We start from the raw sequence: 26501 nt of genomic DNA on the forward strand, positions 1-26501 counted from the left end.
GCCTGCCCTCTGCGACAAGTCCCGGCAGGACCGGGCGATCCCGCCCCGTCCTTGAGGAGTTGCACCATACCGGTGCAGCGCACCTCGCCGGCGGAAGGCGCGGCTCCGCTGGGTTCGGGCCGCCGTCGGGGCACGCTGAGGCTCCTCAGGGGCCCGGGGCTCCTCCTCCACAGTCGCGCCCCCGCAACATCTCCGCAATCCCGGTCCGCGCCGGGCGTCCCGCCCGCATTCCCGGCCCCGCATTCCCGGCCCCGCACTCCCGGCCCCGCACTCCGGCTGCCGCCCCCGCCGCGCTGCCACGTCCCCGCCCGGCGGGGCCAATGGGCGGTGGCGCCAGGTGTGTGTTACCTGCACCACGTGGGCCGGGGGTGGGCAGGTGCTACCGCGGCCCCGCGCAGAAAAGCTCGCAGCCATTGCACCTTTCCCAAGAGTGCAGTTAGTGTGGGAGCGGCTACCACCCACCTCGGGGAAAAGGGGGTGGGAAAGAGGGGGAGCCGTGCTCCTCCCCCACGCCAGGTCCTCGGGGAGTGAGGTTGCAGCTGGGGGTTCTGCCGCTTGGGTCTCGCTTGGAAGCGCCTGGGGCAAGGAAAGTTTCCGGCTTCTTCTTTTTCCCCGCTTCTCCCTTTCCTTCTTTTTATCCTCTCTGCTGGCCCGGTGGCACGATGACGGCGTCTCCCGACTACCTGGTGATTCTCTTCGTGACCACGGCGGGCACCAACGGGGCAAGGTTGGGCTCAGACGAGCGAGAGCTGCTCCAGCTCCTGTGGAAAGTGGTCGACCTGAGGAGTAAGGAGGTATTTTCACCCGACGGGGGAGCACCCCGACCTGCTGCTCCCCTTGGCGCCTGCCATGCTGGATGCGGGCAGGGCGGTCTCGGCGCTGGGCTGGTAGTGGGTGTCCCAGGCTGGAGCAAGCTCTGGTGGAGGGTAGGGGCTGGTGCTGCAGGTGGGGACTTTCAGCCTGGAGAGCTGACTCACCCCCTCCTCTGCTTTCTCTGGAGCTGGGGCACCTGCATGACGTGCTGGTCCGGCCTGACCACACAGAATTGACGGCTGAGTGCCAGGAGATCACCCAAGTGGATGTGGAGAGCCTGGCACTGGCTCCACCGCTGGAGCAGGCATTGAGACAGGTGACACCCCATAACTGACCGCTAAGTGCCGGTCTCCTTTGGGAGCTCCCTCGTGGGGTAGAGGTGGTATTATCATCTGTTTATCCCCACCATCAGAGCAGTGGAGCCTGGTACAGGGAGCACCACAAACACATGTGGGCCAGGAAGCCTATAAGTGTAGGGCTTTATGGGCCTTTCTCCCTTTTCTTGATTTGCCTTGGGAAGAACTGAACCCCAAGAGAGGACGGGTAGGGTTAGCTATTTCCCTACCCCACTCTCCTGCTATGCTGGACCCTGAGTGAGTTTCAGCTGAGGTTGAGCCCTAATCAGTGTTGGAAGAAGCCAGCTTTAGGTGTCCCCTGTCAAGGCTCAGTGCTCATCGGTCCTGGGAAGATGATCTACTGAAGTCTCTAGATTAACAAGGAAGTGTGTGTGATTCCCATTGAGGGTAGGGCTGAAAGCCTGTCTTCTTTCTGACATGTTTGAGTGCCCTGTCTAAAAAGCTCTTCTGCCCCAATACTGCCTCAGGTCTTTGCACTGAGCTTTGTCTCATTGCAATACTCTTGCAAATCTTGAAAAGGATTTTCTTCTGTGGTGTGGGCTGTCTGTGTAGCCATATCTCATTAGAAGGGGAGAAAGAGGTGGTTTACTTGTGAAGAGATTTAGAGATTTATCATGGAAGTTAGCATGTGCTTAGCTAGTAAGAAACAAATCTACAGAAGTGAAGGAATAGGCTTATATGAAAAGGAATTTCAGCTCTGTGTTCCTGCTGCCTAGGAATAACATGTTACCAACTGATGACGCTGCCTAGTGGTGCCACTCTGATCTCTGTAACATGTATGTCTTTTCTTGTTCCTGCCAACAGTTTAATCAGTCCGTGAGCAATGAACTGAACATTGGTGTAGGTACTTCTTTCTGTTTCTGTACTGATGGACAGTTGCACATTAGGCAGGTTCTACACCCTGAAGCTTCCAAAAAGGTATGTAGTTGTAGCTTAAATCCTACTCTTAATGTGCTTTTTATGATTTCTTGCAAAACAGATCAACTTCTCTCTAGTATGAGGGTACTTCTACACAACCATAGCGCAAGCATTGCTCATATGTAATGTGCTTAGAGGCTGAAGAGCCTGTCTGTGTGGAAAGCATATACAGTGCCCTGTCCTTATGTGGTCTTGAGATGCCTTTTTAAGTTAAATCAGAAGGAAGAGCCTCTTAAATGTTTGAGAAAGGAGCAATGTATTGACAGTACTTGTAGGTTCTACAGGGTTAACAGGTGGGATGTGGGATTGTTGCTAAATGATTAACCATCTTAGCCATAAACTGTTTTTTGGAAATTTACATTCATGCCTGGTTATAGCAACTTTCAATCTTTGGGTATTGAGTTGACACTCCAAGGAGCAGAACAGTAGAGTGAGGCAGGCTATGAGTGATGATTAGTCCTGTAGTCTGGAGTTTTCCATAACTTCAGAGTTGCCAAATCACTAACAGTGTTATGAAGTCCTCCGTGCTTTTCGTTAGTGATAGGGTTGCAGCAATATGTGAGTCTCTCTGGTTCTGAAATAACTGCCTCAATATTAATAACACCTCATTTTGTGGTTTGGTATGAACATGCATTGCTCTGTAACTGAGCTGTTCTGCTCCTCTCATTGTACCTGACTTCTGTGGCTATCAATTTGCTGTCCCATCTTTGAAGGGACACTGCTGCAGGTCTGTGCTGTTACAGAAGTGATGCTGAATGAGCTTGGTTGTAGTACTTGTTTGTGCTTTAAGTATTGATAACTTTGAAGGCTTAGAAGAGGAACAGTGAGCGTTACTCACTGTTCCTCTTCTAAGCCTTCAGTGAAGGGACGGTTCTTGTATATATAACTTGCCTTCTATGACATAAAACCTGAGAAAATGTGGAAACAGGTTTTTAAAACACTTTCTTCTTGGCTAATAAAGTAAAACTTGCTAACCATTTAAATTATGTGAGTAAAAAAAGGGACACCTCCTACAATTATTTTACTTGGCTTGATGTCAGGGATCCTTTTTCTGTATCATAACAGGGTCACAGACAGGCATCACATCTTTATCAAAATCTTTTGTTGCTCTTTTGTTAAGAATGGTTCATTTGAAATTTGCTTTGTGCTGCCTGTAGATTAAGTAAACCAGATGCTTATGAGACTTGTAATTGTTTTTTGATGAATATCCTAATGCAGGGATTGGAGTGTAGGATCACTAATATCCAGATAGGCAGAAATCTCTAGGCTCTTGAGAAGATACTTGTTTCTAAAATATCCATTCTGAAGCCATCTAGCAACTCCTGGTATTCAGAGAATGAATTGGCATCAGCCATTCCAAAAGAACATAAATGAGGTACAGAACTTCATTTCACATCAAGGAAGAAAATCATGCTAAAACTAGAGCAGGAAATGTTGGCAAGCCCATCTACATTTTCATAAGTCTTTAAAGAGTATCGTTTGCCTAATACACCTGTCCATATGCTAAGATAACCTCTAATGTTCTCAAAGCAGAGTTTGTTTTAGAGCCTAAGCTGTGTTCTTTGGGCTCCCAAAATGTGCTTTCACATAGGCTGCTATCTGTTATAATGCCAACATGCTAACTAGTTGTTAAATCCCAGAAAGCCTTTCTCTGTAGTCTAGAAAGGCCTTGCAGGCAACAAACAGCCAAAAGGAATATGTAGTATTCTGTCTGGGGTGAAGAGCTAGCTGAAGGAGTAAGGCTTTGCATTGGTTTTAATAGCTGTCTCCAAGACTTCTCCATGTCTTCTCCTTTCCACTCCCAAAAAAATTAGAAGCATGTGATAGATGCAATGGTAGGACAAGGAGGGTTTCATTGACTTGTAGTGGGCTGCATAACTTGCTTCTGGCTTTGAATGCTGCAGTTAAAGCAGTTACCATGCATAGGCTGACAACCTCTGCACCATGTCAAGCCCTCTTCTGCACAGTCGGATTTTTTATTTGTTGGAAATAAATATTTGAAGTATGACTATTCTCCAAAAAGAGCCTTTTCTATAAACTAAAATATCTGCTAGTCTTGCCTAATTCTACAAACTGAACAAATTACCCTCTGGCTTTATACAGTTAAAATTGCAATGGAGAATTGATGATTAATGTTGCAATAGAGGCATTTGCTCTGCTACATATATGTTGGGTTTGAAGCTCTAGTAATAATGGTAAATGTTTTTCTGGCAGTGCAAAAATGCATTTGTCTTACTAAACAATATAAAGAGAAAACTGTTTAAGAAAAAAAGTTTATAAACATACTTACCTGGCTAAGAAGAGCTATCTGTAGCAAAGATTGTTTGTGTTTCCAATCTAGTCTAAAGCTATTGTTAGAAAGTTTGGTATCTATACACAAAGTAGATTAAACTCACCCTAATTGACAGTGGTTACTTTATTTCTTTTACAGAATATTTTACTGCCTGAATGCTTCTACTCCTTTTTTGACTTGCGGAAAGAGTTCAAGAAATGTTGCCCTGGCTCACCTGAAGTTAGCAAACTCGATGTTTCAGCCATGACAGAATGTATCCTTTTAACAGTGATGGTGTCTCTGCTGCTGTTACAGTCTTGGCTGAATTTTAGGACAGAGGTGTATGAGTAATGCTTGCAACACATGTTTAGGGGTGGTATAACTTTAATGAGTGACTCGGAGCTGTACTTAGTTTTCTCACAAAGATAAAGATAAAAGCATATGAGGATGAATGCTTCCTTGGAGAAAATCCTGTATTTCTTCTTGACTTCTGTATGTTTTCTTTACCATTTTTATATTAGTCTCTCTTTAAACTTCACAGTTTGGTGTAAGCAGCACTTTTATTTTTTTTCCTCCAAATTGCTGTTGTGAATTGTAATATTAAGTATGGGGGTTGAGTTTTATAGCATCAGTTAGAGTTTTATTTTATTTTAGGCAAGAGCAAATGTTGGGAGACCACCTTAATTTTCAGAAGAGGAGATGGTTATTCTTTGTGTGACCTAGTAGTGAATCTCTAACACAGGAATGCTGTTGCAACATATGGCGTTCAGTCTCATAGAAGGTGCACATGTTACGCCTCACAGGGTGAGGCTTGGCTGGCACCAAGATGCAGTATGTTTCCATTTTCAGTGATAGGGATGTCTAAAACTGCTTTCTGAATAGTCTGAAGGGGTCTGTAACCCCATCCTGTCTGGCTCTTCCCTAGTCTGAACTTCAGAGCTGAAGTTGTGATTTGTCTGTGCCTTCTTCCCTGGCAGTCTCCCCTCTTGCTGCAAGCTTCTGTCCTTATCCCAAAAATAGTCCTCGACACAGAGCTACTGAGCTATTGGAGTAGTGGTCACAAAAGTCAGGTATCAAGGAGGAATAAAGGAATTTGAGATGTTTGTCTTTGGTATTGCTGGCTGATGGTGCTGCTATTGTTTTCAGTAACTTTTCTTCTGACTTGCTTATTGTGTCCCTGGAGTGGTTGCCATTAAGAGGTGATGTCTGTGGCTTCAGAAATTTTTGGGCTTTCACTGCAGAACTACTATTGCCTGGGCTTTGTACCTGTTGGTGGCTTAAAATACACATATGGGGTGGATTTTTGTTAACCATTCTGCTCTGCTTTGTTATCTGCAAATTAAGATTAACCTTGGCTAATGAAGGGGCAAAAATTATTTCTCCCCATATTCTGAAGGAAAGCAGTACACTTAGAGTGCGAATGAATCTGAATCTTTATGTAGAAAAGTGAAATAAATGCTGTGGTGCATTAGAGCTGGATGATGGAAACTTCTTAAAGTTATGGTCAAAACCCTAATACATTGTTTAGGGAATGCTTTGACATGATCTGGGGAAATTAAAGACAATGAGCTACTTCAGCTGTTTCAGAGTTGCCCTTGTTTTCTCCTTATGTGAATGTCTGGGGTATGCCTTTCCACTCTGGAAGGAGTTGTATGACTGTAGCTGCCTGGACTGTCACTGGTCAGCTAGGGCATGGTGATGAACTGTGCATTCCCTCCCTGCTGGGAGAGGGGGACAGACCACCCCATGTTACCTGACTGTCAGGAAGTCTCCTGACAGTCAGATAACTGTCAGGAGTTACAGTTAGTGCTGCCTGAAAGTAGTTTTGGCAATTGCCAATAATGTTTTCTCCAAGCTCTTAGAAGCTTAGTCAGTCTATCCAAATGCACTCAGCTTGAGTCCAAGTTCTGGATAAGATATGCTTCTTAAGGTAAATAAACTTAACTTCATTCTGGTCTTGCATTTATTTTTGTGGCTTATTTTGTTTTGTGACTGCTGAGGCTCTTATTTGTAAACTTGCTATGTTTATGCAACATAGCTAAAATCAATTCTCTCCCCTATTATTGTGTGGGAGCAGAAGATGCAGAGACCAAAAAGACTAAAACAATTTTTGTTCTTCTTTTATTGTCAAATATGATAATTTTCTTTCTTCTCACCTTGCTGAAATGTATTAACCTAATCTCCTCAGTTTCAGAAGCTGCATAGGGTAATTGCCCTTGTAGACTATGGACGTGCATGTGATGTTTCGGATAAAAAGATTGTTTAGGCAGGTGTGGAGTCTAAAGACTAGTTCCATAATTTGTGTGCAGAGTTGTTTAGTCCTTCTTCCTTCATGTGTGGATATGCTGGGGTGTGGACACAAAAACAAATCAGGAATAAGTACAGTAGGTTGAAATGAAGCTGCAGATTAGCGCATAGAATGTGATCAAGCTCTTTTTATTCTTGTAGAAAGTGCAGCTTCTTGGCCTCACAGCTAAAGAGGGTGTGTGAATCTTCTATGATTTCTGCCACAGAAACTATAGTGTGCCAGATACATTAGCATTTGGTGAGGATGGAAGGTTTTAGTATGGAGCTAAGGTACTGACTAGATATTTGAGACCTGCATTTACAGACTGGTAGAAGCATGAGTAGAAGGATTTTGGGGCATATCCCTTCATGTACTTACATCTCCATTTATGTGTGTGGCCTGGTTTTAAGAGGAAACTTTTATGATATTAAATAGTTAGGAGAAAGTTGAGTATTAATCTACAGTCATTGGAGTTATTAAGTTCTTCAAAAGCTTTTGTTTTGATGGGTCACTTTTGTCAAAACAACAAATTACAGGCAAATGAGAAATTTACACAGCTGTTCCCAACTGTCAGGGGAACTAACTTCCTACTGCACAGTCAATTCCAGAAACATACTTCAGTATACAGTACACTGGATTGTAGGTGTTTGGCTATGTATTTCTTGCAGACAAGGCAAGCACAATCTTGTAAAAGAGCATAGAGGTAATAGACTGAATAACTGGTTGGGTTCTCCTTTCTTTAGAAAGTACTTTGTGGACTTACTCTTTCAGGAGGCTACTTGAAATTTGTGTACAGCAATGAAACCATGCCAAACTTAAGAACTCAGGTGAAAGCTTTACAAATCTGTATTCCCAATCCCTGCAAGAAGTTATACATTTCACAACAAACAGCCACTCATTTCTTTTATCTAAAAGTAGAGCAATGTTTAAAATGCTATGAAATTCAAGGGACTAAGGCAGAACTGAGACTAGTTGTAATTATCTGAGTACTACTGCTGCCTAACTCATAGTGTCAAAACAGTTCTTGTGTATGAGACAGTTTTCTGGCAGACTTTGTCAGAATTGTGTAATTGTAATGACAGCAGGACAATTATGAGAAATTTTGAGTAACAAAACTTGAGGGAAGTGATCATGTTCCAGCAGAGAAAAGGACTTGGGTCTGTCGACATTTTTTTTATGTGTAAGCATACAAAAGGAGCAGGGTTGTTCTTGCACCCTCTGTACCTCCCATACTTGCTACACTTCTTGATTTGCAAAGCTTGCTGAGCCAGTTTTCAGCCTGTGAGTGCCTTCAGGGTGGAGTGAATAAAGCTTGCATGACTATTCCTATTAGGTTTGCAGAAGACTCATCCTTTGCCTCGAGATTGGGTGTGCAGAAGCTATTAAATGGCAAATAGCTCTTGCTTCCTCCAGTACTTGGTTTGCTCCATTCACTTCTGAACTGGATGTGTGAGGATAGCTTCTTACTAGAAGTATCTGCCAGTGTTGTCAGTAGAAACTCAGGGGCACTGCAGAGCAGCTTGTTTAGTGTGCTGGGTATTGTGGTACGGAAACTTGATTTGTTGGGGTTTTATTATTTGGTTTGCTTTTCTGGTTTTACCTAGGAGTCCTGGAAACAATAATGTGGAACACAATTATAACCAATAGTGCTTAACTCTGGCATATAATACCCATAATTGGATATTCGGTGAGAATCTTGGATATTGCTATTTGTATTTCCTGTGATAGTACTCAGGAACTAAGTAATATATTACCTTTATGCAAAGCATTGTGTAGAAAGATGTTATCTTCTGTCTAAAGGGACTTAAATAAAAAACAGAACAAAGGGGAAAGGATCAGTGCAGAGCACAATTGCAATGCTGTTTCATGTCATCTCAGGTTAAGTTAGTTATTCAATGAGAAAGGAGTTAGGAGTTGAGAGACAGTGGGAAGGAATAAGTCCTGGAGGACACTGGCAGTGAATGAAGCTGTGGTGATACATCTGAGGAAATAATTTAGAAATTTTTTCCATGTTAGAGAGGCCACCCTAGCATAGAATATACCTTTCCTTCCTGCTCCCTTTAACCTGCTGAGTATTGCAGGAGGTGGTACCACAGCTGCACACCAAGATTAAGTAGTTCCTTGTTTCCCATCCTGCCTTATTTGGGACTGTCTTTTGCTTGTTGCTTCATTAAGAATATACATGTGGATGCTACTGCATATATTAGCTCTGGACAGCCATGTCTGGTTTCTAACACTTCTTTAAATGTGAACTTGGCTTATCTCTTGTAATTGTCTTTCTCCAATTGCCCAGGAGAAGCATCCCTTAAATATAAATATACAGAAACATATATGTGGTCTCCTATGCCTTCACAGAACAAGGAATGGGGTTTATAGACTATTTCATTTATATTTTTTCCCAATTACCATAACTTCTAGTGCCTCTGTCTATAGGTGTCTACCTCTGTGTAGTCAGTCTTGTTCATTAGAATACAGATTTTTACTTAGCATGTTTTTTAAACATGCAGAAAACATTCAGTTTTCTTCTCCAGTCTTGCCTAAAAGCTGTGCTTCTACCTAATCAGAGGTGAAGGTGTGAGGTTATGCCTGCAATAATGTTGATGACTTACTTCCTCCTCTCCACTGTGTTTATGTTTCTCTAGAGTTTGACACCACTGACTCCCTGTGTCTGACAACTAGTACCGGCTTCTGTTGGCACTAGAGCATTTTCAGGAACTGCTTCTCCTGTGGACCAGTGTTTTCAGAAAACGTTTCCACTGAAGAAAATTATTATGGGGTGGGGTCCTTGTTTGTTTTCCTTGTGTGATCGCTTCTCTTCAAATTCCTGCCCCTTTCACATTGCTCATTCCCCTCTCTGAATGCTGATCACTTGTAGGGATCTTTGGCTCAGCACAAAGGAAATATTGAAATGTCTTCAGTTCTGACAGCACAGTCTAACAGCCAAGCACATGTGTATGCATGTCCCCTGCTGGAATAGCTATTGAAACTCCTGCCCCATTTCTCTTGACTTTTGACAGAGGAAACACATTTCCAAAATCTTCATAAATCTTGGTCAGGCAAGACCAGGGTTCCAACACCTGCACCATCAGCGGCTTCTGGTTCCCTCTGTGAACAGCAGAGGCTCTGCACAAGCCCAGTGTGGAGCTGTTAGGTGCTACAGGAGGAACAGATTCAGGACAGGGAGGAGGAGCACTACTCTGCTCTGATACACAAGGTGCCCAGAAACATTGTGTGCTGCTGCTTAGGCACCTTCTCTGTCAGTCTGTTTGTGGGTTATTTTTCTTTCCAACCCCCCCCCTTTCTGGGGGCAGAGGAGGTAGTGAGCTTGAGTGTGTTTAAAGCTTAGGAAGAGAGACTGTGATTAAGAAATTTTTTGTTGTCATAAATAGTCGTAATCTCTTAAACCATGCTTTGGAGTTGCTCAGGCTTTTTGACTTGTTTTTTAAGAAAACTATTTAATGTTCACAGTACTTTACTCCAAAGAAGGAACTAGGAGGGGGAGGGTAAAGGCGATGACTAGGAAACTATTTATAGTCCAGCAGTTGAAGGGGAGGAATCCCTGGTTTAAGTATTCTGGTTTTTAAACTAAGATAATTCACTTAAGCTTCAAATGTTCTTCTAAGACTAAGCATCATCCTCTCACATTCCATACTCCAGTGCACATTTAAAACCAACAAAGTTTCAAAATCAAATTAGCCTGAAGTGTCTTTTGTTGGCACAGCAGCTTTCCTTTCCTTGCTGTGGAAGAGGAATGCATTAATTCAGTTCAAGTTATTTTTCATTTGCAACAACTGTTAAACAGTTTTTTAAAAACCTGTTTCTGTAGGATGTCTTGCTGTCATCCTACAAATAATAGGGAAGACCTTATCTCACAAAGAAATTTGTGCTGGCTCACCTGTTGATGAGATGAAACAACAAAGCCGGTATGAGGTGTTTGTTTCAAACAGAAACTGTTTTGTTCCCTGCACTTCATGTAGGCATCTGACAACTCAAATGTTGCTCAGTTCTAGGTGGATAAAGCAGATTTCTCTTAAAAGAGGAATACTATCTTAGACTATGAAGCAACCCTTGAACATCATAATGAGGGCTCTGGAGCATTTGAAATGGGTTTAATGTAGTCTGGAGGGGCATGTGGGCAAATAATTGGTGCCCTTGGCTGTTTCCAGTGTGTTGCATTATTGTACTTCCATGTCAGGATGGGTCTTGTTTAAGAAACTAATTTTTGCTCTGAAGTCTTAATGCAAACTGATAAAGCTAGTAAAAAGTGCAACACTTATTCCCAGATTTCCTTATTTCTTGTTCTGTTCTTGATTACATTTTTTACCCTTCAGTCCTCAAAGAAAAAGAGTGAAAAAGATAATTTTTAAAAATTTTCTTCATAAATAATGGAGTAAAATTGCAAATAATCTTGCAGTCCTGTAGCCTGGTGTTGGAGAGGGGCAAATATGATGGAAAGCAGGAGATAGCATAGTAAACTGTTTACAGTTGTCTGAAAAAAGATGGTCTTTCTAAGGCCTTCCTGGGACCACCTTCCTGCTCTCTATTGCAGTCATTTCCAAAATCCTTTAGCCCCACAGCTATGGGTTGTGGGACTCTGTTTTGCCTCTTGACAAAACACATGACTGATGGACTCTAACCATATTCTCAAAATGCTTCTGTGCAACAGCACAAAACTTGGGTTGTAACTTCTAATAGGTAAGGTTTAGACAAGGTGTCACTTATGAATTTTGTTGAAGTGGTAAGATACTTGCTCTGCTTTGGGATTTACCTGATCAAAAAACATGTGGTATATCCCTCCATTTCTGGAGCTTTTAGTTGATTGTTTGCTTCTTCTTCTGCCCCAAATCTTCCCCTGAAGATTAAAGAGGATGTTAATTAAAGAGGACAGGGCTCTGGTCTCTTCCACATGCAGCAGTGTATCTGTCAAACATACATATTAAATACATGTCCTTATTATGGAGTCTCATGTCCCCAGACACTTTCTCTAGTGACCTTACACTCCCACAGGTGGCAGTAACTAGAGGCCAAGGCAGAACAGCTAATGTATCCCAGCAGGAAGATGGATTAAATCTCCCCAAGAAGCAACATACAAGGATGACATGAAAGTGTGTTGCTCTAGCAGAAAACGGCTTAGAAATCTGTTTGGTGATGATTGACTTAACTCCAGCAAAAAGATTTAAATCTTGACAAGAACAGTCCAGCATTTCCCTATGGTGCCTCTCAAGTTGAAGATATGGGGAATATTATTTTAACATTAATATCTGACCCATACAGTAAGTGATTATGATGAATGAGTTTTCTTTGTTCCTTCTTTGGTTTTGCTGCCTGTCCTGTACATTGACAAAATAGGAAATAACTTGTGCTGTGTTTCTTAGATCACCGATTTTCAGATCCAGAAAGGGTGAACTACAAATTTGAGAGTGGGCCTTGGTAAGTACTTCCTCCCTCTTCTTGTTGCACATGTTTCAATCCCCACCACTTTTTATTTAAGGTTACTGTTTAGATCAGCTGTACTTCTGTCTTCCTAATTTGCTGATAGTTGTTACCATTATATTTATTTACATTCCCACTGCTATGGGAATTGATTAGATCCTTTAAGTGGGAAAGGGAACAGGCAATCTATGATCAGATGCAAACCCATTTTCTTGTTAGGCTTCAGTGTTGCCTGTTAGTTGCTGAGAGTTCTGTGTTCTGCTAATAAGTGCTTATAATGGGTACTAAGTGTGTTGTGCTATTAACAAAGAATGCAAGCAGTGTTTCAGAAATAACCCTATTAGTTACTAACTCTTGCACTCTTCCTGCAATTTACTACACAGGTACTGCATCTACATAATTTTTTTAATAGGGAAGAAACACTTTCATAAAGATACTGTGCCAAGAATACTGTGTTACCACTCAGTTGTTTCATCTATGGTGATTCTTATTCCCAAATATGTTTTAAACATAAAGGTTTATCTGTTTTTGATGCCTACTTTGTTGCTTGGGTAGTTGGTTTTGTTTATTTTTTTTTTAGCGTAACTGCCTTTTTTCTATGTGTAAATACAGATTTTTCTTAGTGGTTTTCTCAGTGATTTCTCTGCAATATCACAAGATACTAGTGTTAAACTGACCTTATTTATATTCCCATCTTACACAAACACTTCCCTCTTTCAGATTAAGGATCTGTCATAATGGTAGATGATGCTTATACTTTTGAGTCAAAAGAAGTAAGAAAGAAAAAAATGCAACATTGGTGGAAAGTATCCAGAGAGACTAGCTCAGAGGCTAATCTGTTCAGCCTTGTTCTAAGCTTTTTCCTTTTCACTAACAAAATTCTGGGATGAAGTGGAAGATTCACATTTCATTTGAGATAACGAGAAGTACAGAACTAGGAGGCAAGGGGGAACAGTTTGAGACAGACTGCTACAGAAAGGCCACCTGAGAAATGAAAATGTGAGTGAGAAACATGACCCATCAGGCATAATACAGCCCTTTTGTATAGAGTCCTCTACTACTGAGCAACACTTCATCTACTTAATCAATCACTTAAGCCCTTTCGTGCAAAAAAAGCTGTTCCTGCGATAACTGGAAAGGCAGGCTTGGGTAGCTGTGAGGTTTTGTTGAACTTGACACTTTCAAGAAATAAGGGAACAAAAGGGACTGTAGTAATGACCAATTAAACCTGGCTTTCTGTGGCTAAGCTATTCCCGTGCTAAGCAGCCAATGTAGCCTTTAGCTATGTTAGTCTCTAGTAGCCCAGTGATGGCCCCAGTCAGCAATGTTAAGGCTTGACTCTTCAGGCTAGAGTCCTGTGTGTGCTGAGTACAGCCCAGAACAGATTTGGTGTTGGCTTGTGACTGGTTCTTATACACTGTTACAGTAGAAATGATAAGCACTAATCTCTGTTACATCTAATTATTCTGCTTTAGTTTCTACCTAGCTAGATTAGAACTGCAGGTACTTGGTTTTTATACGAGTAATGCTCTTCAGATAATGGAGAAGCACAAATGATGTCAGGAAAGGGAAGTTAATTGGGAATATGATTGAAGAGATGACAGCTCAAAGAGTAAATGTGGTAAAGCAGGAAAGGGGCAGCTTAACAAAGCAAACTCTCCCTTGGAGAAACTTGTACAGTAGCTTTCAATTGTTGGTGGCACTTGGGCCTCACTGCCTTGGCATTGCTATCCAGCAGACATAAAGCAGGGACAGAAGGCTGTTCCTGGAGTATAAATGACAAACAGACAGGTGGGTATGTGGCAGATGTCTCTGCATTACTACTTATTTCTGTGCCTGCAGCAGCAAGATGGAACTTGTGGATGACAATGCTGTTATCCGAGCAAGAGGATTGCCATGGCAGTCATCTGACCAGGACATAGCAAGATTCTTCAAAGGTCTAAATATTGCCAAGTTAGTAGTGAAGAATTTACTTGTACCTTTGTGGCTCTTCAGTTGCACAGATCATGGAGTTTCATCTCTTGATTTAAATCTTTCAGAGGAGGTGCTGCACTCTGTCTCAATGCCCAAGGTAGGAGGAATGGGGAGGCTCTTGTGAGGTTCGTAAGCGAAGAGCATAGAGATCTAGCACTACAAAGGCACAAGCATCACATGGGGAACCGATACATAGAGGTGGGTGACGTGTGACATGATGGGCTTTGAAACCCTCTTCTCAAAACGAATGCAAATTACATGCCAATCCCATGTTCCTTTTTTTTTCTTTTCTTTTAGGTATACAAGGCAACAGGTGAAGACTTCCTTAAAATTGCAGGAGGTAATTTTTAGGGGATGAAAAGGGATGCTTTGTTCCATCAGCATGTCTGACTTTTGACTGTAAACTGCTCCTGTTGAATGTGGCCCTTTTTTCTGTCTTTGAAGAAGTTGGCTGGTGTATTGATTATTATGTATTCTGCTAGCAGCAGTCCAAGGTGGTCCATGATTTATCTGTCTGCCTCTCTTCCACATTCTTGCTGTTTTCAAGCAGCCTGTCAATCAGGATTTGATTGGGCAAAGCGATCTTGTATGTGAACTTAATTTGTTAGGTCATCGTCATGATGGTAAGAATCTAAATGCTATTGATTGCTGAAACAATGAAACCAGAGTAGTTTTTCAAAACGATGTAACTGCTGTTGCTGTGGAGGCTTGCACATAAGAGCAAACAAATATCACAGTGTAAATACAAGGGATTTATAGAACTGATTTTCTTCAAATCAAATCTTTGCCTCAGACTTAATGGGGAGGATTTAGGGGAAATACTTATTTAAGGGGACTCTTGAAATATTTGCTGATAATTGAAAGACTGCGAAATTTGCTCTTCAAACTCTCTTGATCTCTTTTTCCTTCCTCTTTGTCTGCAAGCATACAAAATTTGAATTAAGAGCCAGTAAGCTTTTTTATCTGCAATACTACTTTAAGTTCCTCTTTGCTTCCTGACCAAGATTTGGGGTTGTAAGTGACTAACTGGAGATCTGAGGTTGAGGCTTCAGAGTGGGAAATGCTGTTAAACTGTCAACTGCATATCTAACTGATAGGTTTGGAAGTACTTATGCCATTCCAAGGAAAGACGTTGCACAGTGACATTTGTGAAGAATGGTGTGTCTGGTACAACCAAATTTTGCAGAATAAGAGAGCTGTTAGTGAAAGGAATGTATTAGGATATTAATTTGATGAGCAGCTACCTTTGAATAAGGTAGTGTTATTAGCATCACTTGTTTTCTGAAGGTACTGAGAACAGAATTGTCAGACTTTGACAGTTCTGTTGGGATAGGATTAAATCCTTGAGCTGTTTTCAACCTGCTTTTCCAACTCTCTTTCCCAGGACAATGATCTGGGCACTTGGTTGCCATCTATTATGGCGCCAGAGCATGCCAGAGGTATTCCACAGTTAGACAAGGGGCACAATAGCACAGGCCCTGCTCACACAAGAGATTGATCTTTATTCAAAGGAAAAATAGGCAGTACTTGCAACATTCAAAGCTCAAGGAAAGCACAATCTGTCAATCTCCTCTAAATGATGGGTAGCATTATTATACTTTAATGGGAGGTGTCCTATACAATATATCTAGTTTATCAGAGGGTCATCTTTCCTGACTTTAGAGGCAAATATTGCTCTACCTGCTCAAAAAACACCAGTGGGAGAGGATGTAGTTATGCTCATGATTTTTATATACTGGACTGAAGTGCTTCTGTACTTTTTCTTGTTAAAGGTACTTCCAATGAGGTTGCACAGTTCCTGTCAAAAGAAAACCAAGTGATTGTCAGGATGCGAGGTCTTCCTTTCAATGTAACAACAGAAGAAGTGCTGACTTTCTTTGGCCAGCACTGCCCTGTAACAGGAGGAAAGGAAGGAGTCCTGTTTGTCACTTACCCTGACAGCAGGCCAACAGGGGATGCCTTTGTCTTGTTTGCTTGTGAGGAATACGCACAAAATGCACTGAAAAAGCACAAGGATTTGCTGGGGAAAAGGTACATTGAACTCTTCCGGAGCACTGCAGCAGAAGTTCAGCAGGTAAATGCAAACCCTTCAGACGTTGGCTTTTTGTAATCCAGACTTCTATGCTGGCAGAAGAGGAAGCAAATAATGCTGGGCCTTGACTTGAAAGCTTATTTTGCCTTTTGTCACTCTTGACTCTTGCTGGAATGAGTATTGTATGAATTTCTTAGACTCTGCTCCTTTGAAATGTAAAATCTTGTGGTATAGGGATGTTCTCAATCATAAACAGACCTTTGGGATTTTGGCTTGCAATAGCTTTGTAAAATGTGGATGTGGGTCTTGTGCTTTACACTATGTATTCTGGATTTGACTACGTCCAATGATGACCTTGAGCCAAAAGATTTATCTTAGTCAATGACATAAAAAAGCAAAGCCTTTTGATGTAGTTGTCCTCTCCAGTGTAATGTATCTGAAGAATTCTACAAATTGTCTTTAAGGGCAGATCTCTGCTATCTTCTGCAAGCACAGGCTACCTAGCAGAGGGTGGTTGGGAGTTTGAAACTGATGAGTCTGGCTTGGTGGACCATCAATTGCAGCTAAGCTGTCAGGGAAAGGAAGGAGAGCTGAGCAGACTGTTTTAGTCTCCAAAAATATTTGCAGAGCTTCAGTTGAGGTAAATACCTTTTAGAGTCATGTCTAGAAGTTATCTGTGATGCAAATTGTAGCCATGTCATTGCATCCAAGAAATTATGCAGCTCTGTTCTTCCTAATATGTAGAGATTTCAGTGCTTTGTTTAAAAGGTGACATTAGTGATTAGAAGGCCACAGTGCTCACTTGTCATTGCATTTTTCTCAAGTATTCTCATATGTTTCTTTGTTCAATAAAATCTTCTGATAGCTGTATAAATGCAAATAAATAGTAATCTTGCTCAGAGAGTTAAGGAGTAGTGATTGAATATTCAGGCAACTTTTCACCAGACAGGGTTTTTACTGTTAAAATTGTTGACAAGAAATGTCAGTGTGTCACGGGTACTGTGACTTCGTAATGCTACTAATGTTTCTTGAATGGACTATGGCAGGCACAGTTAGGGATGTGTGGTAGTGAAATGTGCTTCTAGTTCCCAAACTCTCCTAAAGTTTTGCAGAAGAGATATTTTTGGGCAGAAGTGTCATTGTGACTGTAGATGACTGTAGATGGTAGAATGTTTTAGGATAGTTTCACAATAAAAATACTGTAGATATACAGGTTTCATGTTCTGAGATCTCTATTGAGACTTGCATTATCTGTTCAAGTAAATTTCCTAAAACAAAACTGTTTTTCAAGAAAAAACAAAAACCAATTTTTTTTTAAAACAATAGCATGACTATTTATCATAGAATGACTATAGAAGTCAGCTAGATTCTGAGCTTAAATCACAACACAGTGCTTAGAAATCAGATATTTTACAGTTAATACTTGTATCTAGCTCATTAGTATCTTAAAATACTGCTCAGAGTGAAAACAGGTGGCATAGGGGTTATGTTTACTCCTTCTAAGTTGACAAATGAGTAAGGAGACTTCTATAATCTGTTTTTGTTTTGCGCAGGTGCTGAACAGGTACTCTTCCACACCTCTCATTCCTCTCCCAACACCTCCAATTCTTCCAGTATTACCTCAACAGTTCGTGCCTCCCACTAACATCAGAGACTGCATACGTTTGCGTGGTCTTCCCTATGCTGCTACTATAGAGGACATTCTGGACTTCCTGGGAGAGTTTTCTACAGATATTCGGACCCATGGAGTTCACATGGTACTAAATCACCAGGTTGGTAGGCAACATGTTTCTAGCCACTCTGCCAAATGCTTGTATATATGAATACAGTCCTGATGATGATATCCATAGGGAAGCACCTTTGGGACTAGCAGTAATTGTGTTAATGTGCCTCCAGCTCTCCTCTGAAAGTGAACTGGCAATAGATGACTTGAACCCTCCTGTGCCAGCTGCTGCATTTGCTGTAGAGTGGTTTCTTTCACTGAGACCCATGTGCTGAAAGCTAATCTAGTCTTGGAGGGAGAGTTTGGTGCTCCCAGAAGAGCAGCCATGATCCTGAGCTGTGGGAGGCTTGAAGTGAAGAGTCTTGCTCAACAGTGTGCATGATTCCTCTTGTACCTGGTGAGAAGTGCCATCAAAACACAAGTGTGGGCAATGTTAGCTCTCAGAGGAGTGGTTTGTCCCTGCCTTGCTGAACAATGTGCCACAGGTAGATTTGAGGACAAATGTGACTGCAGCCTTCTAGAGACAGGAATTCCCGTGTCAAAAGTCAGAAGGTTTCCTGTGTTCTTTCTTTCTTTAACCAGTCACAGCTAAGCACCAAGATTAACAGCTCATTGATGTATATGAAGTGTCACATCTTTGCCATTGTTTTCTGGAAGCAGTTTCTATGAAAACCTTTTAGACAAAGGATTGTGCATTCTTGTGATCTTTATCTTTCTATTCTTGTGACTTCAGGGGGAGGAGTCCTTTAACTCCATGGAGATGCTCTGAGTGGTTCAATGGAACAAGCTGATTTAAAAACTGCATAAAAATTAGGGTTCTTAAATTGGTTTAGCTTAGGCTGAATGTCAATCAAAACTAAAAAGTACTTCCTGGTCCCAAGTAGGACTTTTGTGTTTCAGGAATATGGGGATGGAGAAGGGACTGTAGTTATTTCAGTACTTGTCTATCTAAAGACATTCCTGTGCCTGTGGGAACTTGACCTAGACAAGGCTAAAAAACTGTAATGAATGTGTAGTGCTGGGAGAGACTAAGAAAAGTGCAAATACTAAAGCACAAGTAATGATTTACAGTAGTATCAGCCCTTGACAGCACTAATGAAAGAACCTGGATGAAGAAATTGGTGTATGCATATAACCCTAAGGTTGTCTGCTACTCTTGCCTTGCCCAAAGCTATCAGACTTTTTTTTTCTCCCCAAATACTGCTTTTACCTGACTACTAGTTTTTTATCTTTCTCAAAGTTCATAAGTTTCAATCCTCTAATCATAAACGACTGTGTAAAGGATGCTGATAATGTTGTCCCCTCCAAAACGAGAAGGACTGGCCCAGAACTTGAGTTAGAGCCAGCTTCAGATTTCTCTCTAGTTTTGGCTACTTCAAATCAGCAGCTGCATGTGGCTAAAAGAACTCCTCCCAGTGGTGTATCCCACTCATTTACACATATAAAGATGGTTTTTTTCCTCTCTGCAAGCTCATATGTTAGACTAGTTAGTACTAAACATCCCAGCCCATGTTTGTCTTCAGAAAATAAAATTTAAAACAAATTGTTTAGCAATGAGCACTTTTATAATGAATTTTAACAATCACAGGTAATAAATGGGGACTAGATCTTCCAATTCTGCATTCATAGTAAATTTCTAAGAGCAGGTCTCAAAGCACCAAAGTACTACTGAATTAGTCTCTTCCATAGGTGTCTTTTTTTTTTAGATCTAGATGTAACAAGTTACAGTGTAGCTTAATCAAAACAGGTGAATAAATACAATCAAGTTATCACAAGTGGGAAAAACTTTAGAGAGGAGAGCTTAAACATGCTGATGAGTGCTCAGGATGACTGGCTGTACTTGACTTTGGAGAGACTTCTTATAACAGCACAAATTATTGCTATTCTGCTCCTTCATGGAACCTACAGAAATATGTCTTTTTTGTCTGCCTTGTTTGTAGGGACGTCCATCGGGAGATGCTTTCATTCAGATGAAATCTGCAGATCGAGCTTTCCTGGCTGCACAGAAGTGTCACAAGAAGACTATGAAGGACAGATATGTTGAAGTCTTTCAATGTTCTGCTGAAGAGATGAACTTTGTATTAATGGGGGGCACTTTAAATCGAAATGGCTTGTCCCCGCCACCATGTAAGTTACCATGTAAGTTTTGCTTGGGTCTTGCCACTATGCTCTACACTGTGTGTGGGTAGGTACTGGAGCTGCTTTGCTGACTCTTGTCCTGGTTCTTGGATAGCATTGTGAAATGGGGGTGTTAAAATAAGGTCTTTTGTCTTAAATCATCACCAGCTTGCAATCATTATTTTTCCCTTTGGTTGTAAATTATTATGACTGAAGAACTACTTTTGCTTTTCCAGTGGCAAATTTTCCCTCCCCTCCCTGAAACTTTAATTGATTGGGGTGAGTGATGATTCTGAAAAGTAATTTCTAAGCCCCGCCTAGACCTTAAAGCACTGTTTTGTGTTTTAACTGACCTGTACTTATATTTTTTTTGTCATGGTGAGCATGTTAAGTAAGAGACCTTCCTTTTTCACCTCCAAAACCTAATTTGAGAAACCACAGGTAATGCTCCCCTTGGAGACCTAATCATGTGTTCTGCCTTTTGAACTGCAAGTGACTGAACTCTTCCTTTGCTTTTTGCTGTTCATATGAAAGGGAGGTTGGCTTTGTGGGAGTGAAATACACATGGCTTCTGCCTCAGAGAATTGCAGAATCTGTATTTCCTTTTAAATTTTGATTCTCAGAGCTACTAGGATGAGCAGTGACTTCTACGCAAACTTTTGGTGGAAGTACTTCAGGAGCTTAAGGGCTAACTTGCTAAGCATCTGTGCCACATAAATCTGAGCCTATGGGAAAAATAATACTTTGCTTCCAAAATGATAAATGGCAAGGTAGTCAAGTAGTAGCTTTCTCTGTGTCTCTCTATGCAAGCATATTTTTTTTGGTTGTAGATCTTTTAAGAAATGTCCTCTACATGCTAGTCAGAATTGCCAATACAACAGCAAACTTCCTTTGGGATGGTTTCTTTTGAGTGCAAGGAGACCTTCAGCTAATCCTTGGGAGAGTTTTCTTTCAACAAAAGTATCTTGAGCAGGGTTCAGCAGTAGATAGTCCTGGGTATGATGGCTGTTCCAGATGGGTTGGAACCTGAGACCCCCTAGGACAGGTTCTTGGGCAGAGTCACCAACTTTTGGAAATGCACAGGTCAGTGTTCCCATTTCCAGCTACAAATGCCTGTGATGCATTCCTCAGATAAGGCCTTTTGGCCCTGTCATTCCACATGATACAATACAGTGAGATGCTGGCTGTAACTCTGAATAGTAAAATTAAAGGCTTACTTTATCTAAGGCTTTATGTTTACTTCTGTGGCAATGGGGAGGAGAAGAGTTGAGCAAAGGAGGAGGGTGAACTGTAATCAGTGAGAATTCATTTAGGGCCTAACATCTTGTTGAAACAGCACAAAGCACACTTTTGGTTTTTGGTTTTTTGTTTTTTTTTTTAATTTAGTGCTAACACTTCAAGCTGCAAAGCCATGAGTTTTCTCACTCTGCCGTTGATTAATTAAGGGATAAGCAGTACCAGGATGAAAGTCTTCTCTGTTTTGTTGAATGTTAAACAGATCTTTGTCACAGAAACTTACTTCTTACTGTGCAGAAATCTTGTAGTTCTTGAATGCAGACTTCATTAAAGTCTTAGGTCAGTTTTGCTTGTCTAGGCTACGTATCAGAAAAGGGACCCTATTCCCAGAGCAAGAGATGATTTTTTTGTGTATTTTTGACTTTCCTGTAGACTAGAGGCTGAGTGTAACACTTTGTAGTCACACTTGCATTGGTGGTTCACATTTCTTTCCTGTAGTGAACAAGGATGAGAAGGTTCCTGATGTACTATGGAGTTGTGTGTATATATATGTATGTATTAGCTCTGGAATTTCAGAGGCCCTAATCTATTTTCCATTTGCTCCCTGTAGGCCTTTCACCCCCTGCCTACTCCTTTCCAGCTCCTGCTGCAGTTGTGCCAACAGAAGCTGCTCTGTATCAGCCGTCCATGCTTCTGAACCCACGAACACTCCAGCCCTCCACAGCCTACTACCCTGCTGGGGCTCAGCTCTTCATGAATTACACAGCTTATTACCCCAGGTAAAGCAGAGAAGAACCCAAGCAACAACGAAGTCGTCTTTTTTTTTTTTTTTTTTTTTTTTTTTGTCCCCAGCAAGTGCACAAAACTCACAAAAGAACATTGTCTGCTCTGCTAAGGACTTGTGATCCCGTGAACAGGTTAATGTGTTTGGTTGGTTGGGTTTTTTTTTAACCTAGGACACACATTTAAGTGGGACATTTTTTATTATTTTTGTTTCACCTAACATTCCTCTCAAACGTACTAGTTTGCTTTGTTATGCCCTCAGTGGGAGTTGACATTTGCAGTACTCTTTCCCATGTTCATAAAGAAACCCTTGGTCCCACTTCAGAATGGCTGGACTGGGGTCTGCCTTAGCAACTTCTGAAATACTGCCTCTTTGTGTTTGTAACAAAGTAACTTTTGACCTTTATGATGAAAATTGTTTACTTCTATGACTACATATTGTATTGAATGCACACATAAAGCATATAGAGGCATGTGTTCTTCCTGTCCTCATAACACCTCTCACAAAGGGCTTTTTGTTCTTCTGGATGTATTAGCTACCTGCTACAGAACAAAATCTCTGGATACCTGTTGCCCTCTGCAGTCATGAGGCCTTGGAAGGAGCCATGTTCCCTTTAAGCCATAAACAATTTCTCTGTTAGGAAATCTGCTAAACAACTCAAGTTTTTTATCTCTACAGCAGGGACCAAATAGCTGCTTAGGAAGCTGTTAAGCAATATGAGCACTTCAATACTTGTAAGATAACAAAGGTTTTCTTATTACTTTACCTATGTCTGTGAAATGACTGTGTTTTTTTATTAAAATGTTTCCTTCACTCATGAGTTACTTTCTATAATGCCTTCAATATCTGTTTTATGGTTATAATATTACCAAACTCAGCCTTGTTAATGTAAGATTAAGAAAAATAAAATTCCAAACTTGCACTGGCAATATAAAACAAGGTTCTCAATAACAGTTCTATATTTCATGAAAACATAGTAGCAGTAAAGGTCTGTGGTTACTGACATGTTTTACTTCTTAAGATAAGAATAGACTGGCCACTGCAGGCTAAATGTCAGGCCCTAGTGATTTCTCACTGAGTGAGTTCCCACATGAGTCTCATCACTGGCTGCTTTGGCTGTGGGCATGTATGTTGGTCACAGACTGATCAATCCCAAGCCCCAGAATATTCTTTTTATATTCTTGTCTAACTGGCAGTTGTTCACTGTTTTTAGGAAACCATTATTACATAGCTTCTCTGCCAATTACAAGTACTGCTCTTTTTAAGAAAATAAGGAAAAATTTCTGGATTCAAGTTGGCTTCTTTGTTGTGGGATTCAGTGTTTAGGTATTGCTTTTCTATCCAGAATGTTTGATCTACAATTTGTATGTACTCCAATAGATGTAGTGATTCTTTGTAAAGGATGTTTTTAGCTTGATTTTTTGGGGGTTCGGTTTCGTTTGAGTTTGTTTGTTTATCTTTTTTTTTTTTCCTTTAATACTTACTGCTTTTCAGGCAAGTTCCTGTGCTTTGTCCAGGATGCAAAAAATAGAGTCCCTTTGAAGTAGCAATAAGAACTCTCCTAAATGTAGCTTTCTGGTTCTGAAGTGTAAGTCAAAAATTATGTGCAACAGGAAAGAATGGGGTATCCTCTGTACTAAGTGTTCCATTTAAAAGCACATCCAGGAAAAGTAATATAGAGCTTGTAGGTAATGATTAGACAATGGTTCATAAATCTAACTGGTGAATATTTATGGAAATAAGGAAAACTTCTTTGAGCTGCTGCCAAAAGCTTCTACAACTTGTGTTTTGCAAGGTCAAGTTGCTTTATAATAGTCCAGCTCCATTTTCTGCACAGAAATCAGCCTAAGTGGTGGAAAGGAGGGAGGTATTGGTTTGGTTTTCAGTACCTATCAGATATCTTGAAACTCTTAGACTTGTCTTAATGCTCTTACAGCTTTGGCAATGAAACCAGTGGTGTAAAGAAACGGATGCCTTCTAAGCTATTAAAATAGCTTTAGTGAGCTCCTAATGAAAAGGAGGGAGAGCAAGTAATTCAGGATCTGTCAGTCTTTGATATCACTGTTCAGCTTGTAATTATATCTGGCAACATGTTCTAACAGCAAATCAGTGGTCTTGCTCTCTACCTAGTCTCAAGCTTTTAAGAAAGAACAATAGGATTCATAGGAAGGAGGAGTTTTCCTTTATCTAATCCTAGGTGTACTAGGTGCTGTATGTACATTGGAAATAACTGCACTACTTGGCACTTGCTAACACAGCCTATATAAACTTTTACTGTATACAAACTTGGAAGCTGTGGCTACAGGGTAAACAGTTTTTTAAAACAAAGCTGAATCTTAATTTGTTTATTAAGTTCTGATGCTGTTTTTATCACTTTTAAGCAGGGCCTTCCAAGCCTCAGAAGTATCTGTCAAAATCCATACATGTAGTAATACATTTATGCTTTTTACTTTTAAAAAAGTTTTTAAATAGCATAGTGGAAAGAGGAGATTCTTAATTGTAGGACTCATAGCCAAAACATGATATGGAAACTGCAACCTGGTGTAGGTTCAAACAAACTAGATAAATTCCATGGCAGGAAATTCATTGTGAGTTAGTGAATACACAGAAACCACACCTGGCTCAGGAAGTCCTTGAACTCAAAATAAGTGGAAGAGTGTTCTTGTGTTCTGTCCCCTGTGGTAAATTCTTGTGCTGTTGAACCAAGGTGGATAGGTAAATTGTTTGTTCACACCTTTTTGGGACTTGTCTTGAGAGATACAGGTACTGCTTGAGAGTGTGGGTCTGTTCCATTGTGTTTGTCTAATAGTGGCTAAGCTGGGGTTATCTCTCTGTTAGGCCAGTGTGTACAGTTCTCTCCATTGGAGTGGTTTGAGTTAAAAGGCCTTTTTATGTGATAAAGGTATGATTCTGACACTTGCTGCACAGGGAAATGCAGGGTAAAGTCTTAGTGTTCTCATGTCTGCTTATGTCCCTTCCTGCTCTGCATAAGATATGGGTTTTCTCATTATACCTTGTAGAAGTATATACATGTGCAGCATACATATAGCACTAATATTTATGTATGCACACATGCAGAAGTATGTGTAAAAGTAAAATGAGCAATAATCAAGGTTAGAAAAAAGTCTTACTTGCTGTCTGTGATGAATCAGATTCTCCATAATGATCAGCAAGGGAAAGAAGTGAGTCTTTTCTAACCTTGGTTATTGCTCAGATTCTTATTGAAGCACAATTAAGTTACAGGGAATTTAAAACTGGCAATCCTAGGAACAAGTGGGCGATACCATTCAGAGCTGCTGCCAGCAGCTTTGTTTATGTATCTCTGTGTCTGGCTAACCAGCATCACTTGACAGAACTGGGTTAGGAAACAACCATATGTGTATTTAGCCTGGGAGCTCTGTCACAGATGGAGAACAGCAGCAGCCAGAAACAAAACCTCTTTTAGTTGTACTCACAGCATCACATCAACACTCTGGACCACATCTCTTAAACTCTTGTGATTTTGTTTTTATTATTATTATTTTTATGCTAAGTATGTCATCTTGGATTGCATGATATCACATCTGCAGTGATGGACTCACTGGATATAAAAGCTTATTGGTGGCTTTTAGTTGCTGTCCAGTAAATGGAGTTCAAATGTTTTAAATGAAGTGTCTGAATTTGGGACTCTTCATTACCTGTCCTTGTTCTGTTGAGCTGTTCTCCATCATGACTTTGTCAAAATAACCTTAACTCTTTTGTTAATGTCACAAATTTGTCACCAGAATGATTGTTTGGGGGGACACTTAATTATTCACTTTCAAAATAAATGTAGCTTGCCAAGGATTAGAACAGCAGGGATGCCTTTAACTACTACCATATTTCATTGGAGGAGGAATGCATTAGCAGAGAAGACTAATTGTTGCATGCCTCCATAGGCTGTCATTATCCCTTCATTTGTAGGTTCTAATTAGTAAAACTGCCATGATGTATGAAAGCAGCAGAACAGTAATGCTCTGATCAACAGCTATCTAGATATCAGGACAGCAAAATTATTTAAATTAAAAAACCAAACCAAACAAACCCCACCTTTCTTCAAGGCTGGTACATCTCTTAAAATGTGGTTGCTGGTAGCAGTGTCCAAGTTTTCACTCGGCCCACCATAGAAAATGCTGCCATGGACACTGGTGGGGACCTCTTCCTTTTGTTGATATACTCAATGACTTGATTTTCAGGTAGCAGCTCTTACTGTCATCTTCTGACTGTTCCTCTGTTAACTAGTGAAACAACTGGATTTGTATGAGGGATTAATTGTTATAGCAGCATTGTGCAAGCTTGCTGCAGAGATCAGTATGAGTATAGTTTTTCCTTGTATCTATTTACAACACAGTTCAGTGGTGGGAGAGAAGATCTGCCTGTTGTGCCTGAAGGCATGTGTGTCATCCATGCAGGTGGCTTTTTAAAACACTTGCAATGATCTCAAGTTATTCATGGCACCAAGGTACATTGCTGGATGCTTCACTTTACTCAGAAGCAGCCTTCTACAGGGGTGTGTTGGAAGTCCCAGCACTACCCA

The 26501-nt window shown here is 40.9% G+C and overlaps 1 protein-coding gene across 4 annotated transcripts in view; it reads left to right on the plus strand.

Annotated features, from left to right (window-relative positions):
* Window positions 1-377: 377 nt before the first annotated feature.
* The window catches only part of ESRP1 (epithelial splicing regulatory protein 1), a 40672-nt gene continuing 14548 nt past the window's right edge, over window positions 378-26501 (plus strand). Inside the window, exons 1-13 of one of the 4 annotated variants that reach the window (XM_059863830.1) lie at window positions 378-794; window positions 1001-1129; window positions 1974-2087; window positions 4519-4633; window positions 11821-11919; window positions 12022-12076; window positions 13922-14032; window positions 14119-14251; window positions 14351-14393; window positions 15826-16127; window positions 17639-17857; window positions 19749-19947; window positions 21773-21941. In XM_059863830.1, the coding sequence (XP_059719813.1) occupies window positions 663-794; window positions 1001-1129; window positions 1974-2087; window positions 4519-4633; window positions 11821-11919; window positions 12022-12076; window positions 13922-14032; window positions 14119-14251; window positions 14351-14393; window positions 15826-16127; window positions 17639-17857; window positions 19749-19947; window positions 21773-21941 (1820 nt within the window). In that variant the 5' untranslated portion in view covers window positions 378-662. Of the gene's footprint in view, window positions 795-1000; window positions 1130-1973; window positions 2088-4518; window positions 4634-11820; window positions 11920-12021; window positions 12077-13921; window positions 14033-14118; window positions 14252-14350; window positions 14394-15825; window positions 16128-17638; window positions 17858-19748; window positions 19948-21772; window positions 22886-26501 lie in introns of those variants that run through there. The other 3 variants (XM_059863802.1, XM_059863812.1, XM_059863821.1) reach the window with 3 other exon arrangements.

This window comes from Haemorhous mexicanus, chromosome 1 (genome assembly GCF_027477595.1).
Source record: "Haemorhous mexicanus isolate bHaeMex1 chromosome 1, bHaeMex1.pri, whole genome shotgun sequence".
In the NCBI taxonomy this organism is placed as follows: domain Eukaryota; kingdom Metazoa; phylum Chordata; class Aves; order Passeriformes; family Fringillidae; genus Haemorhous; species Haemorhous mexicanus.